This window comes from Mesoplodon mirus (genome assembly GCF_964341445.2).
Source record: "Mesoplodon mirus genome assembly, chromosome: 5".
Taxonomy (NCBI): domain Eukaryota; kingdom Metazoa; phylum Chordata; class Mammalia; order Artiodactyla; family Ziphiidae; genus Mesoplodon; species Mesoplodon mirus.
This window is the reverse complement of record NC_138980.1, coordinates 36642837-36656907: the sequence shown is the minus strand read 5'-3', so window position 1 is coordinate 36656907 and position 14071 is coordinate 36642837. Positions and strand designations below refer to the sequence as shown.

The window sequence follows — 14071 nt, the reverse complement described above, 5'->3', positions numbered from 1 at the left end:
AAGGCCTGTCGGGGTGCCCTGTCCACCTCAGACCTGCTGTTGCCATGTGGGCGTCACTGACTTCACGTCACAGAGGGGAGAGAGATGGGGCGCCGAGGTTCCAGAGCTTATCAGTAGTCATTGGAGGGCACGTCCAGAGCCCCCGGTTGGCGGGGCTGCTGCCTGCGGTCAGGAGGGGGGGCGGTCAGCATGATTTCATAAGTGGCTGTGTTTTCTCCTGAAGGAAGCAGAGGCATGGAACGAACAGTCGTGATGGATAAATCGAAAGGGGAGCCTGTCATTAGTGTGAAAACCACAAGCAGGTCAAAGGAGAGAGTAAGTATAGCTTCTGCCCTCTCAAGTCCGGCTGGTTCTGATGGTGGTTTAACAACCACTCTGATTTGCGGTATGAGAACAACGTTGTTTCACCTTTGAAATGTTAAGAGAAAGAACTCAAAAGGTGTATTAACTACTTAAAGTATATGTACAGGCACGAACTAGGTTCTGAAACTTACTTCAAAACAATACTTAACTGTGTTTGCTCCCCATAAATGTGTTGACCCTTTGCCAGTCCTGTTAGGTTATAGGTTATACTGTTTTCTAGAAGGAGAATTGATTCACAAATTGGATGGAATGGGCAAGACCCAGGGCTTGTCAAGTTGGAAGGCAGGTTCTACTCTTTGGTTAATCTAATAGTACTTTATTTATTTTCTTTAGTTTTTCTAGTCTCAAATTAACCAAAAAGAAAAGTAGAGTCCACCCTAAAACTGTCTTCCATGTTATCAGAGAATGAGCTCCATTGCTTCTGTGGTCCATGCTGCTGGACAAGCTAGTTGCTTGTCCATTTTGCTTCTTCTACTCTGGAAAACAAAACCCTCTGCATCCAGCTGAAGGTTCTAACTAAAAGGCTAATGAGGAGAGTAGTGCTGTGTTAGTGAGTGCAGAGCTAACAGTATTCATCCAAGAACACTTGTGGTCTTGAGACTTCATTTTGAAATGAACATTTGGGTTCTATAAAGTAGCAGTTCCTAGTGCTGTTTTTCCTCTGGGCTATAGGAAAATCATAAAATACAGAGAAATCTAGAGAAGAAAACCCAAAAAGGCCTATAATTTTACCACCCAAATAACTCTGATGTTAAAAAAGTAAGTAATAGCGCAGGCCTGATTAGAACATACACGTAGTGTAGAAAGATACAAGGTAAGCGAAGCAGAAGCCTGTGCTCTGCATGGGCTCCTCTCACAGGGCATTACACATGCGGCACACGTGTCTGCACTCAGACACCATGGGGAAAGCGTCTTCCCATAACTTGCCACGCTGTACACCTCTTTGTATGTGATGTCTTGGAGAGCTTTGTGTATTGAGACATACAGTTCTGCTTTTTCTACTTAAAAAAAAAATTTTTTTAATGTGAAATAATTACAGATTCACAGGAAATTGAGGCCCAGGAACCCGTCACCTGGTTTCATCCAGTGGTTCCATCTCGTGTAACTGTGTAGCACAGTCGCAGAGCCAGGAGGGTGGCATAGGGGGTGTGAACAGTGCTAGGACATTTTGTCACCCGTGTAGATTTGTGTCCCATCACCACAATCCAGATGCAGAGCTAGTCCATCAGCACAAAGACCTCCTCCTTGGTATCCCTTTATTGTCACACCCAGCCCACCAGCCCATCCCCAGTGCTGGGAAACCTCTAACCTGTCTTACATCACCAGCATGTTGTCGTTGTGAGGAAGTATATAAATGGAATCATGCAACCGTGACCTTGAGATGGGCCTTTTCCCTCAGCGTGATGTCCCTGAAATCCATCCAGGTGGTGGTGTGTGTACTTTTCTTTGTAAAGCTTGTATCATTCAGCTTATGGATGCACCTTGATCATTTTTAACCAGTCCCCTGGTGACGGACACTTGGCTGTTTCCACATCCCCTATTGAAAATGGCTGCAGTGCAACATTTGCGTGCACGCCTCTTGGCAGTGCTGGTCCAAAGCCGCCAGGACATTGTTCGTTGTGGTAGATACGATCAGAGTGCCCTTCAGCAAGGTTATGGAGGATACTTAGGTTCACTGAGTGTGTAGCGTGTGCTGGGCCGCTAGGAAGTGGCCGAGGCCAGGCTGTGAACTTGGGAGTCGGATTCGGCACCTCCATTGCCATGCTGGCCTCCCCAGAAGATCACATCCGTACCTCGGAACATAGGGCATTTGCCCTTCCTCACTCCAGCCTGCAGTGTATGTGATCAGACTCTCAACTCTGCCCATCTTGAGGGTAATGGCGATGTTTCGGGTTGCAGATCTGTCCCTGTAATGAGGGTGTCCTCTGTGTCCCCCTCCTTTGCCTGTCTTTCTTTTGGATTGCTTTGTCTTTCATTGATGTTTTTGCCCCTTAGTGAGCAAATTAAGAAAATAAGCTGAGGAGCTTTTTAATAGTATCTCCCAGGCCCCCCTTCCCTGGAGATTCTGAGGTGGCGGGTCTGCAGGAGGCCCTGGGTTCTGAGCTACTGGGAGAGTCTGCTTGTGGCCCGTTTGGGAGTCCCAGCCTTTGACAGCCTCAGAAATGGGTATTGGCTGTCAGTGTTTCCTGCCTTCTCCCAGAAATGGAAGAGCATAGAAGTTGCCCACTGGTACTTTCTACCTTACTGGCAGTGCTGTTTTACATTCAATTGCCTTTGGCTTGCTCTGTTTTGAGGCCACCTGCCTGAGGCCTGAGCCAATAGCTGAGAAGTGAAAAACGCAGCCCCTCCTCCAGCTGTCTGTCTAGACAGCTGCTTCCACAGCTTTCCCAGTGAACGAAGGGGTCGCTGCGGGCATCGAGTGCACGTGCCCCGTGCCTCTGGGGAGCCTCGTTTTGCTTTAGATAATGCAGAGCCTTGGCTCTGCTGCTGCAGAAAAACTGCTGAGGTTTCACCCCACCTCTTCTCTTCCATTAATGCCCTTTGAAAGAAAGACTCTAGCAGCGTAACTCAGATGGCGGTGTGAGGCGGCCTGTGCTGGGGCCTCCCTGTAAACCACATGGGATTGAAGGATCTTAGTCTAGTCCAGATGTGCATACTCCACTTGCGTCGTGCATCTGTTGTCAGCATTTTCCTAACATTAATAAACCAATTTTGGTAAACAGAGCTCAAAGAGTCAGGATCGCAAATCGGAAAGCAAAGAGAAGAGAGACATCTTGTCCTTTGACAAAATCAAAGAGCAAAGGGAACGAGAGCGCCAGAGGCAGCGGGAACGGGAAATCCGAGAGACAGAGAGGCGGCGGTGAGTGGGGGCCGAGCGAGGCCGGCGGGTCCGTGGTCTCCTCTTGGGAGGGTTGCTCTTCCTCCCAAGCAAGTCGCCTGTGTGGCTGTGGCTCACTGGCCTCCTAATGTGTTTCCTCTGAGACCGAAAGGCGGGGGCATTAACACTGGCCCATGGTAGTCCCGTGACATTTCATCAGAGCCCGTTTCTGCTCAGCAGCATCTCCTCTGGCTGAAGTTGCACCCTGGACCAGGTAGCAAGCGGACCCACGCTGCGTGTGGCTTTAGGTAGAAGGCTCTCCAGGGTTGAGGCCTCAGTTTTCGCTGCCAAACCCTTCCACATGAATTAGATCAACATGGCAGCCCAGGAAGGCTGGCCTGTTAGAGCTGTGATTCACATCTTCGCTCCTGAGACGGCTGCGTTTCGTGGTGTTCTCAGGCAGCAGCGGTCCCACAGCGATTCTGTGCCCCTTTGCCGAGGAGATGGTTTGTTGAAGCAGGCCTGTCATTTCCATTTTCGCTTTCTGCCATTTCACACCAGGTTGTCTAGAGCTCCCTCGTCATTTTCCCTCAAACATTACCCAGTGAAGTTGTGATGCTGCAGTGTTTGAGAAACTTTCTTGAGCTGAAGCACATCATGTAGAAACTTCTCCAGTTTGCTTTTCCAAAACAGTGTGATTTCAGCCTCTGCATATGGGGTTTAGCAAGTAAAAGTTTCTTGATCTATTTGGAGATGTTTTGCTTCCAGCTGGCTTGCCCTTGGTTTGGACCCTTCCCAGGCACCATGGGAGGGTGTGAAGAGAGCAGGACAGGGTTCCTCAGTCCCCGCTCAGCTCCTGGTGTGCGGTGGCTGATAAATGAGACCTCGTCCCCTTCGCTGGTGACTGGCCTTCTCCTGTCCCCACACCTTCTTAGGTCTCTTCAAAATGACGTGCTCATTAAAAATACAGCCTTGTAGAGGGGAGGGGTGACAAAAAAACAGTGTTGATTGTCCCTCTTCAGGGAAAGCTACTATCATCCGTGACTCCAGGGTTTTCTCTGTGCCCAGCAGTTTCAGAGTAGCAATTATCCTTTGCTTTTCTTACTTTCCTGACCTTTATTTAGCTATGGCTTTGTTTTGGTGCTCTTTGAGCCAAGTCCTCCTGGTCTGGACCTGAGGCTCTGTGTCTGCTCGTCATCACCCCCTCCCTCCCAGCTCACCCCAGCTTTGCTGTTTGGAGAAAGGGGAAGTGTGGAGATTGGGGTTTCTGGCCGATCGAGCAGTTTAGGGAGCCAGTTAGTGCCTGCCGCCTAGTAGCTGGCGGGGGGCAGCCAGGCCCGGGGTGAGCCAATTCCCATCGGGAGCTGGAAGGTTCCAGGCTCCTTCGGAGGACGACGTCTTGATGGCCGGGTGCCACCACGTCGGGACGTCAGGGCGGCCTTCCTGTGTTCCCCCAGAGAGCGTGAGCAGCGTGAGAGGGAGCAGCGCCTGGACGCCCTCCACGAGGGGAAGGAGAAGGCTCGGCTGCAGCGCGAGCGCCTGCAGCTCGAGCGCCAGCGGCAGCGATTGGAGCGGGAGCGGCTGGAACGGGAGCGGCTGGAACGGGAGCGCGAGCGCGTGGAGCGGGAGCGCCGGAAGGAGCAGGAGCGCATCCAGCGGGAGCGCGAGGAGCTGCGGCACCAGCAGGAGCAGCTGCGCTACGAGCAGGAGCGGCGGTCGGTGCTCAGGAGGCCCTATGACGTCGGGCGGTACGGCCCCTGGCCCGGGGCAGGGGGACGGGGCGCTTACCCTGACGTTGAGAGAGCCACCCCGCTCCTGTCCACCTCAGCGTAGGGAGTCGGAGGTGTTTCAGACAGAATCTGGGCCTCTGGACGCTTGGGCAGGGCTCCTTGCTGCCACCTCTGTGGCCAGTGCAGCGTTTTTTCCCCACCCGAGTTATTCTCCAGAGAATCTTGATGGTTGCCACTTGCTGAAGGGTTTGTGATGCTTTCGCCTAGGCCGTCCCGTTATTCGCACTGTGGTTCCTGGTAGAGCATGACCACTGTCTAGTGGGTAGGAGACAACCAAGCATGCGTTATGCCACATTCACTGCCATCTCTGCCAGGCTCGTGTCCTCCTAGAGGGAGAGGCACAGAGTTGGGTGCTGTGGAAAAGGAGATTGCCTTCCTACTCAGAAAGTAGGTTTATTGCTCTCCAGCTTCTCTGAGCGGCTTAATTGACGGTCACCCATCACCCCACCACCCGTGAGCCTAATTTTCTGGTAAAAATCAGGAAGAAGATAATTGGATACCATCCCGAGTTGTATGTAGTTTGCCATCACCCGATCTAATTCCCTTCGCTTCTGCAGAAGCTCAGAGGGAGGTTCAGGTTAGCATAGCAGACGAGGAGGTGAGAACGTGGTGACTCGGAACCTCATTCCAGGAGAATCAAAGATTTCATTGCACTTGCATCTGAGCTCATGTGGGGATCAAGGTATTAACAGCCTTGTGACACAATTAGCTCACAGCAGTTCCTTTTTCAGGATTGTCAGATGAGAATGCCAGTATGCCTTTTGGCAGTTTGGGGGATTTTAATTTATCAAATCAAAGCGATAATGATTGAATGTTTAGAGATTAGCCCTGCGGGACATTTTAAATGATACTGGGTCTGGAGAGAGAGCTCCCCTCCCCACTTCTGCCCTCTTTCTTTTTACCCTCATTCTCTTTCATAAATGAAATTTGCATTCTTTTTAAAATAAAAAAACAGGCGAGATGATGCCTATTGGCCAGAGGGAAAGCGCATGGCCATGGAGGACAGATACCGCCCAGACTTCCCTCGGCCCGATCACCGTTTCCATGACTTTGACCACCGTGACCGGGGCCAGTACCAGGAGCACGTGGCCGACAGGTCAGTGCCCCCCGCCCCACTTCTACAGCAGGGATTGGTCTCCATCTGTTCTCTTAATGTCTGGTGCACTCGTGAGGTTCCTAGTGGGTGCCTCTGACCCCGTCACACGTGGGATTTAGAAACAGACCTTGAGCAGGACGTTGGGATCGGTGGTCATGTACAGCATCCTGGCTTTGTCTAGGGGGAAGGCACCTCGGAGCACGTTTCATGCACTGTCCTCTTAGGACAGACGGGCCCTGGGCAGGACCTGAACCTTGGCTTCCCCTGTGCTCAGCTCTCTTGGGGGTGGCCTCGGGCTCTGGGTTTCACAGCTCCCTGGGGTGTCTCCACGGCCACACTTCCTCCCTGTCCCTCCCACCGGCACAAGCTGCTCTGGAGCACGGGGCTTTGAGGAGGGTGTGGCCCTGCCTCCTTGTTCACACAGATGAGAAAGCAGTTTAGAGAAAAGCTGTGACTCGCCTGAGCCATCTGCAGGGGTCACTGACTGGCATGGGGTCGTGCCAGCCCACGTGAAGAGAGCTGACTGCAGAACGTGGCAGAGGTCCTGTTAGGCCTGCTTTGTGTTTCAAGGGTCTGGGTGGGTTATTTTTTTTGCCAGTGCCTTTTTAATGAAGACTGTATCTCGTTTTTTAGAAAAGCAGCCCTCGATTTTTCCAGTTTAAGAATTCTCTCTTTAGGTTTCTCATCATGCTCCCCTGAGCTGCATATCCTTGAGCCAGTTTCTCCGCTCATTAGCTCTGGGAAGGAAAAGCAGGGAAAGACAGGCTGAGAAGCCGCTCGTTTAATTAATTATGGCTGGAATTGGTTTCAGATGTGGCGTGAGTCGTGTGTTGGGTCAGACTAGAGGTTAGGGACCTGCCGAGGCTTTCTTATTATCTGACTTGTCATCAGGCCACAGATAAAATTATAGGCATTAGCTTCATGGTATGGGTCTCTACTTCTGAGACCCCTCTAAGGGATTTTAGTTCAGTAAAACCTTCGTTCCCACCTTCTTAGGATCCCACTTCACTCCTACTCCCAGAGAAAGCTGCGAGGCAGTTTTTTTTCAGGCCAGTAAATTACAGTTCTCATGTGGTAAGAGGGGATAAATACTCCAATTGTGGACCTCTTCTGTGTGGTCTGCAGCAGTGTTGTGTAGAGCCATCAGCTGCCTTTGGAATGAGACGTTTCTTTTTTGCAGGAGGGAAGGTTCAAGGTCAGTGATGGGAGAGCGAGATGGGCAGGTGAGTAAAAGCCAGATAGCAGGCCAGGGGCGTGCCTGCTTCTGTGGGGTGGGCGGGGCGTGGAGATGTCAGTTCTGGCCGGTGAGTAGATGTGCACAGAAATGATTAGTGAGTCTGCGTTTTGTATTTAATTAATTTATTTATTTATTTTATTTTTTGTCTGCATTGCGTCTTTATTGCTGCAAAGTAGCGGGGGCTACTCTTCATTGCGGTGCGCGGGCTTCTCATTGTGGTGGCTTCTCTTGTTGTGGAGCATGGGCTCTAGGCGCGTGGGCTTCAGTAGTTATGGTGCATGGGCTCAGTAGCTGTGGCTCGCAGGCTCTAGAACGCAGGCTCAGTAGTTGTGGCACACAGGCTTAGTTGCTCCGCGGCATGTGGGATCTTCCCGGACCAGGGCTCGAACCCGTGTCCCATGCGTTAGGCAGATTCTTAACCACTCCGCCACTAGGGAAGTCTCGAGTCTGGAGTCTGTGTTTTTTAAATAGGTAGGGCTTGTTTTTCGTTTTATTCAGTAGAAACTAATTGAAGAGATACTTGGTTGCCTACGTGTTTGGAGTGCCTTCGTGTCTAGGCACTGTGGGATGCCCCAGCGGGGGGTTAGCGGCCTGGTAGGGGGTCATTTAGGTCATGTTTTGGGGCATTCCTCTGTGTCGGGTACTGGGATGGGTCCCCGTGTCTGATAGTCTGCAGGTTCCCTGTGAGAGCTGCCTAGGGTGTCAGCTCAGAGAAGAGAGGAGGCCTCCACGAGAAAGGTGGGGGATGGCATCAGAATCATGGCTTTTTAAAACAGGGGTGTGGGTTTTGAGAGAGTGCTGTATTCTCTCTTGCTCCCCAGGTGTGCTGGCTTCCTGAGCACTGACTTTGTTGGCCAGGGGTACTAAGCCGTTCCTGCCTTCAGTACCTGCCACCAGGCCTCCACAGTACTATGAGCAGAGAGGGCTCTGAGGGCGCTGGCCTGCCCTAGGGGTGTGGGGAGGGCCCTCCTGTCTCCAGCGAGGAGCAGGTGCCCTGACTCTTCAGGGAAGGCGGGTCTGAGTGACTCTTCTCAGTGGACCCTGAAGCATGGGGCTCTCCATGCTCCTGGGTGGGAGGGCCCACTGCTGGCCCTTCATGTGGTACCAGTGATGGAGCTTTAGCGGCGCTTGGGGTTCTCAAGGAGGGGGTCAGGAAGTGTCCGAAGGGGCCTGAGCAGGTCCTCGTGGGTGGCTGGGGTGCTGAGCCACACCCCAACACGCTGAGGCAGGGTCTGCAGGTTGCCGAGACCCAGAAGGTAGGCCTGCCGCGAGCTTGTCTGGGAGCCATGTGACTGGAGTCGCCCTGTCCCTCTTGTGCCTTCCAGCACTACTCAGACGACCGCCACGGCCACGGAGGACCACCAGAGCGCCATGGCCGCGATTCCCGAGATGGCTGGGGTGGCTACGGCTCCGACAAGAGGATGAGCGAGGGCCGGGGGCTGCCTCCTCCCCCCAGGTTAGCGGGCAGGCCACAGAGGGGCTGGGCATCACTGTCCTCGCCGGGTGACGGGTTGGCTTCTCTGAAAGTGAACCGGGCGTGTGTACCTGCCAGGTCGCCTGGAACAGCCCCTCCTGGCCCTGTGTGAGCCCTGCCTGCTGAAGGCAGCAGCCCTGAAGCCGTCTAAGGCTTGTCCCCATCAGTAGTAGAGAAGCTTTACCCCACCCCACCCCCAAAGTTGTCTTTAGGTGTTTGTAAGACCGGTGTCACGGCTACCACAAGTTTCTACTGCACCTCTAGGTGGGTTTTCGGGTGTTGATCAAAGACTGGAGTGCCAGTGTGACAGATGAGAGTGTTCTTTCCTGAGCGACCTACTTAGCACTGGGTCCTTTCATGTCGTTTAGTCCTATTTGCGTTAAATTTAAACGGGCGAGCTCCTGCACTGACAACAGGCTGCGCTGTGCAGCGTCACCATGTGACTGGGGGGCTGTCACCTGAGACAGGCGTTGCACGCAGCGAGGTGCACTCACCCTTGCAGACAGGTGTGGGGGGGGCCTGCTGGCTTCCTGGTCCTGGGCCTCGAGTGGTGGTCACCGGCGGGCAGTGCCCTTGTCCTTCCACACCCAGCCTGGGGCCGGGAGGCTTTCCTGTAGGCCTCCAGGGGCTGTTGGCACCTGCACGTGGGTACCGTGTTTGGATTTTCATCTCCCAGGGTTTCTGTCTGAAACCGTTTTTAAACAGCTTTTTTGAGATACAATTCACATGCTGTGCAGTTCACTCATTTAAAGTGTGCAATTTGATGGCTTTCAGTTAACTCATAGAGTTGTGCATCCATCACCACAATCCATTTCAGAGCATTTCCATCACCCCCAAAAGAAACCCCCATTAGCAGTCACTCCCCATCCCCCTGGCAACCACTAACCCACTTTCTTTCCCTGTGGATTTGCCTGTTCTGGATGTTTCACATGAGTTGGAATCACACAGTGTGTTGTGTTGCCTTTTATGTCTGGCTTCGCTCACTGAGCATTGTGTTCTCAAGGTGCATCCTTGTTGTAGCGAGTGTCAGGGCTTCATTCCTTTTCAAGGCTGATTAATATTCCAGTATGTGGATGGACCACGTTTTGTTTATCCATTCATTAGTTGATGGACACTTGGTGGTTTCCACTTCGGGGCTGTTATGGAATCATGCTGCTACGAACGTTGGTGTACGAGTTTTCGTGTAAACGCATGTTTACCGGTCTCTTGGTTAGACACCTCGGAGTGGAATCTCTGGGTCGTAAGGTCGCTCTGTGTTTAAGCTTTTAAGGAGCCACTACACTGTTCTCCAACGAGGCTGCACCCTTTTACATTCCCACCAGCCCAGTGTGAGAATCCCTGTTTCTGCACACCTTCACCAACACTCATCCTTGTCTTTTAGATAATAGCCGTCCTAATGAGGGTGAGGTGGTTGTGACGGTAGCTGTGCTGAACACCTACTCGTGTGCTTACTGGCCGAGTGTGTATCTTTGGGGAAGTGTCTGTTGCCGTTCTTTGCCCACTTCTCTCAGAAACCCTTGACAGTGGGGCACGAGCCCCCAGAGCCCCCATGTCACAGCCTCACGTTAGAGGCACAGTGGGACCATTGTGTATCTGCCTTTCGTTTTGGCAAAGGGGTGGCCGTGACTGGGCGGAGCACAGCCAGAGGCTGGAGGAGCATCAGGAGCGCGCCTGGCCGGGCACAGTGGACGCGGGCACGGCGGGCCGGGAGCACTTGCGGTGGCAAGGTATGGGTTCACTCATGCCTGCGGGTCGGGAGGGCCTCCCGTGGAGGGACAGCCACAGTCCCAGCATGCTCCAGAGGGCCAGCTTTTCCAGGGCTTCCAAGAAGGGAGTGTTTGCAGACTCTTTCTTCTCTTCCAGGTGGTGAGAGGGGCCTGTCTGGGCCCTCGGGGCCAGGGCATGTGGCAAGTCGGGGTGGAATATCGGGGTAAGAAGTACTGTCCGCGGATAAAATTGATTTGTTCCCAGTTCTCACTTCCTCTCCCTTTTTGCATGCTTGATCCACCTTCGGGGTCGAATGCTTTGAGAACAAACCCCCAAAGCAGCTCTTGGCAACTTACGCAGCTAATGCTCTTCCCCGGAATGCAGCCCGTGGTTATGATTTTCCTCACCTGGAAAAAGCCAAGAGGCTCTAAAGGCCACAGAGCCCTATGCTGCAACGTGACACAGTGAGAACACAGGTGCTTCTGGGGCCAAACGTGTGCCTTTGTTCCTAGGCGAGGCGGCTTTGCACACGGCGGGCACGCCCATGCTCACGTGGTGCCCTCCGGAGGCCTCGAGGGTGGAGGAGTGGCCGGCCAGGACCGGGGCAGCAGAGGCCCGCCCCCCGCCCCCCACCCATACCCCCACTTCACCCGCCGCTACTAGAGCCCACCCACCCCGCGTGTCCTGGTAGGCAGGCAGACGTACTGTCGAGTCTCTTAGCCAGAGTTACCTTGAACTTGTGGAGTCTTTTAAGAAACAGAAACAAATCCTGCCACTGTGTTGTAGCTTAATACAATGTGAATCCACTTTTTTTTTTTTTTTTTTTAATAAATGTGTTCTTGTTCTGCCATTTGTAAAACAAGGTTTCTGTTAACGAGGCATTCCATTTTCCGTTAATAAAAGTTTATGGTTCGCAGCTGTGTGTGTCTCAGTGATGATAGAGCAGAGAGCAGTGTCAGCCCTCGGCGGCACCGCTTTTGTTTGGGTAGCAGAGGCCGGCTCGTGTTCCTGAATTCTCACAGCTCCCAATGAAGTGGGGCCGTGCACCTCCCCGTCTTACAGGTGAGGAAATGGCTGCGGGGTCAGATCATTTGTCCAGAGTCCGAGAGCTCGTAGGTGGCAGAGCTGGGATGGGAATTAGGAATTCTTCCCTGAGGGGAGGGGTGTGTGCATCGGGGGCCCCTGGGACCAGCACTTCACCTCTTCTGCTGAGGTGCCTGGGGATGTCTAGCCAGTGTTGGTGTGCGGTTTGGGGGCCTGGCTGAGGGATGGGGATGGGGCAGCCGCTGCCTGGCGTGAGCCCAGCTATATCCCATCCACCCGTTTTTCTGGAAATGCAGGTTCATAGGTGAAATCTCATTTGTGATTATAAGCAGCAGCAATATTCATTAAAGACCCCTGTCTGGCCAGAGGGGCCATCTCTGTTCCTCTGGAAGGATCATTGCTGCCCACGCAGAGCTGATGTCAGGACACGGAATGGGTGACTGCAGGCTTGTTGGGGCAGAAGAGGGGTCCAGCCCATCTCATGAATGAGGTGGCCTGGTGGCCACAAGACTGACCTGGGACCTGCGCAGGGCCTGGGGGCAAGAGGGATGCTGGTTTCCCGCAAATCTCAGCCCTAGACCTGCGTGGTCTGGATCGGCGTGTGAAGAGTTAACCCGTGTGCCACCTGCTGGCAACCTGATTCCCTCCCTCCCCTCCACAACTAGGACAGCCACCCCACAGGCCCCAGAACAATTGCCAATTCTCCCGGAGTCCCCTGTTCCTGCTGGGGTGTTTAGTTTGAAAAGAGCAATCTGAAAACCCTGCCCAGCTTGCTGAGGAAGCCCGAGCATGAAGGGCAGGCCGGCTGGCGCTGGCCCTCGAGTCCTGTCTGCTTGAATTGCCCAAATAAACACCTCATGCTCTTCCTTCACCGCAGGGGCTTTTAGAGTCATTTTCCAATGACAGGTTGACAGGATGACATCTCCGTGGTGCAGTCGGGGCCACTGTGGCATGTTTTCTCCTGCATGGAGAGCTTCATCTCCCCACCCCGCAAGCTAGTCTAGAAATTGGGGTCCAGGTGTCCCAAGTCGGCCAAGAGAAGCCAGATTAGACTTGGGGTTGAGGGTGAGACTGGTTGTCAGATCTTGTCACAAGATAGGAGCAAGTCCTGAAGTGCAGAGCCAGGGCTTGACCAAGGGCACTGCTGCCCAGCTGGCCCGAGGGGACCCCAGGAAGCATGGAGAGTGCGGGCCAGTCCCACCGGACAGCCTGTGGGGAGAGACAAGCCCTTGCCTCATCAGCTGGGCCTAACACCGGTCTCTCTTTTACATGGATACATAGGACAACATTGATTGGCCAAGGCTGCCGTAATTCGGCACTACAGACTGGGTGATATAAACAAGGGAAATTTATCCTCTCCCAGTTCTGGAGGCCAGGTCAGGTGTCAGCAGGGCTGGTTCCTTCTGAGGCTGGGGGGCGGGGGGAGGGGAGGAGGATCTGTTTTAGGGCCTCTCCCAAACTCTGGTGGCAGCTAGCAGTCTTTGGCATCCCTTGACTTGTAAATCCATCACCCCGTCTCTACCTCCTTCACCCAGCCTTCTCCCTGTGTGTGTGTCTGCGTCTGAATTTCAGACTGGATTTAGGGCCCACCCTACTGACCTCATTTGAACTTGATTACCTCTGTACAGACCTTGTCTTCAAATACAGTCACATCCCAAGGTCCTGGGGGCCAGGACCTCAACATGTGAATTTGGAGGGGGACACAGTTTACAGTTTTCATACATACAGATTTTTCAGGAGTGCAACTTCTGGATAAATTGAGGGAAAATGGCTTGTCAGTTAGTCCAGAACCTTACCAAGAGTTGTTCACCATTTCTTTGAACAGACCTGCGGGGTCTAAACACCTCCCCTGCTGCTTCTGTCTGAGACGAAATGTCTGAATAGACCCATGCGTCTGAGCACTTCATCTTGTACATGATATAACCAGGGCTTGTGCCCCAGCGTTGACAGGCTAAATTAGACAGCACTTACCAGACATCATTTTCTTTTTATTTCTTCTTGTATCTGATAGAGCATCATATGGTTGGGTTGCTGGTTGTTTTTTTTTTTTTTTTTTTTTTAACTGTGTGTCATTAGGTTATATTAGTTCAGATTTTTATTTCAGGAGAGAAAAGGGAGGTGGAAGAAAAGACTTGTTATAAAAAGTATCTGCTAATGGATACTTCGGTGGTTTCCACCTTTTGGCTCCTATGAATCATGCTGCTATAAAGACAAGTGTGCCTGTAGGTCTTTGTACAGCTGTTTTCTGTTCTCCTGGGTGTATACCTGGGAGTGAAATTCCTGGCTTATATGGTAATTCTATGTTTAACTTTTGAGGAACCACCAGGCTGTTTTCCACAGCGGCTGCCCCATCTTACATTCCCACCAGCCGTACACGAGGGTTCCAAGTGTCTCTACATCTTCACCAACACTTGTTTTCTGGGTGTGTTTGTTTTCTTAAATAATAGCCATCCTAATGGGTGTGTAGTAGTATGGATAAACGAATTGTGGTCCAACCATACAGTGGTATGTTAGCCTTCAAAAGGAAGGAGATTCTGACACC

At 52.5% G+C, this 14071-nt stretch overlaps 1 protein-coding gene across 1 annotated transcript in view; it reads left to right on the top strand.

Moving 5' to 3' along the window:
* The window catches only part of SAFB2 (scaffold attachment factor B2), a 34336-nt gene extending 22935 nt beyond the window's left edge, over positions 1–11401 (top strand). Inside the window, exons 13-21 of the mRNA XM_082622469.1 lie at positions 224–315; positions 3087–3223; positions 4639–4929; positions 5927–6067; positions 7248–7290; positions 8630–8760; positions 10393–10505; positions 10642–10708; positions 10998–11401. Of these exons, the coding sequence (XP_082478595.1) occupies positions 224–315; positions 3087–3223; positions 4639–4929; positions 5927–6067; positions 7248–7290; positions 8630–8760; positions 10393–10505; positions 10642–10708; positions 10998–11148 (1166 nt within the window). The 3' untranslated portion in view covers positions 11149–11401. The remainder of the gene's footprint in view (positions 1–223; positions 316–3086; positions 3224–4638; positions 4930–5926; positions 6068–7247; positions 7291–8629; positions 8761–10392; positions 10506–10641; positions 10709–10997) is intronic.
* Positions 11402–14071: the final 2670 nt, after the last annotated feature.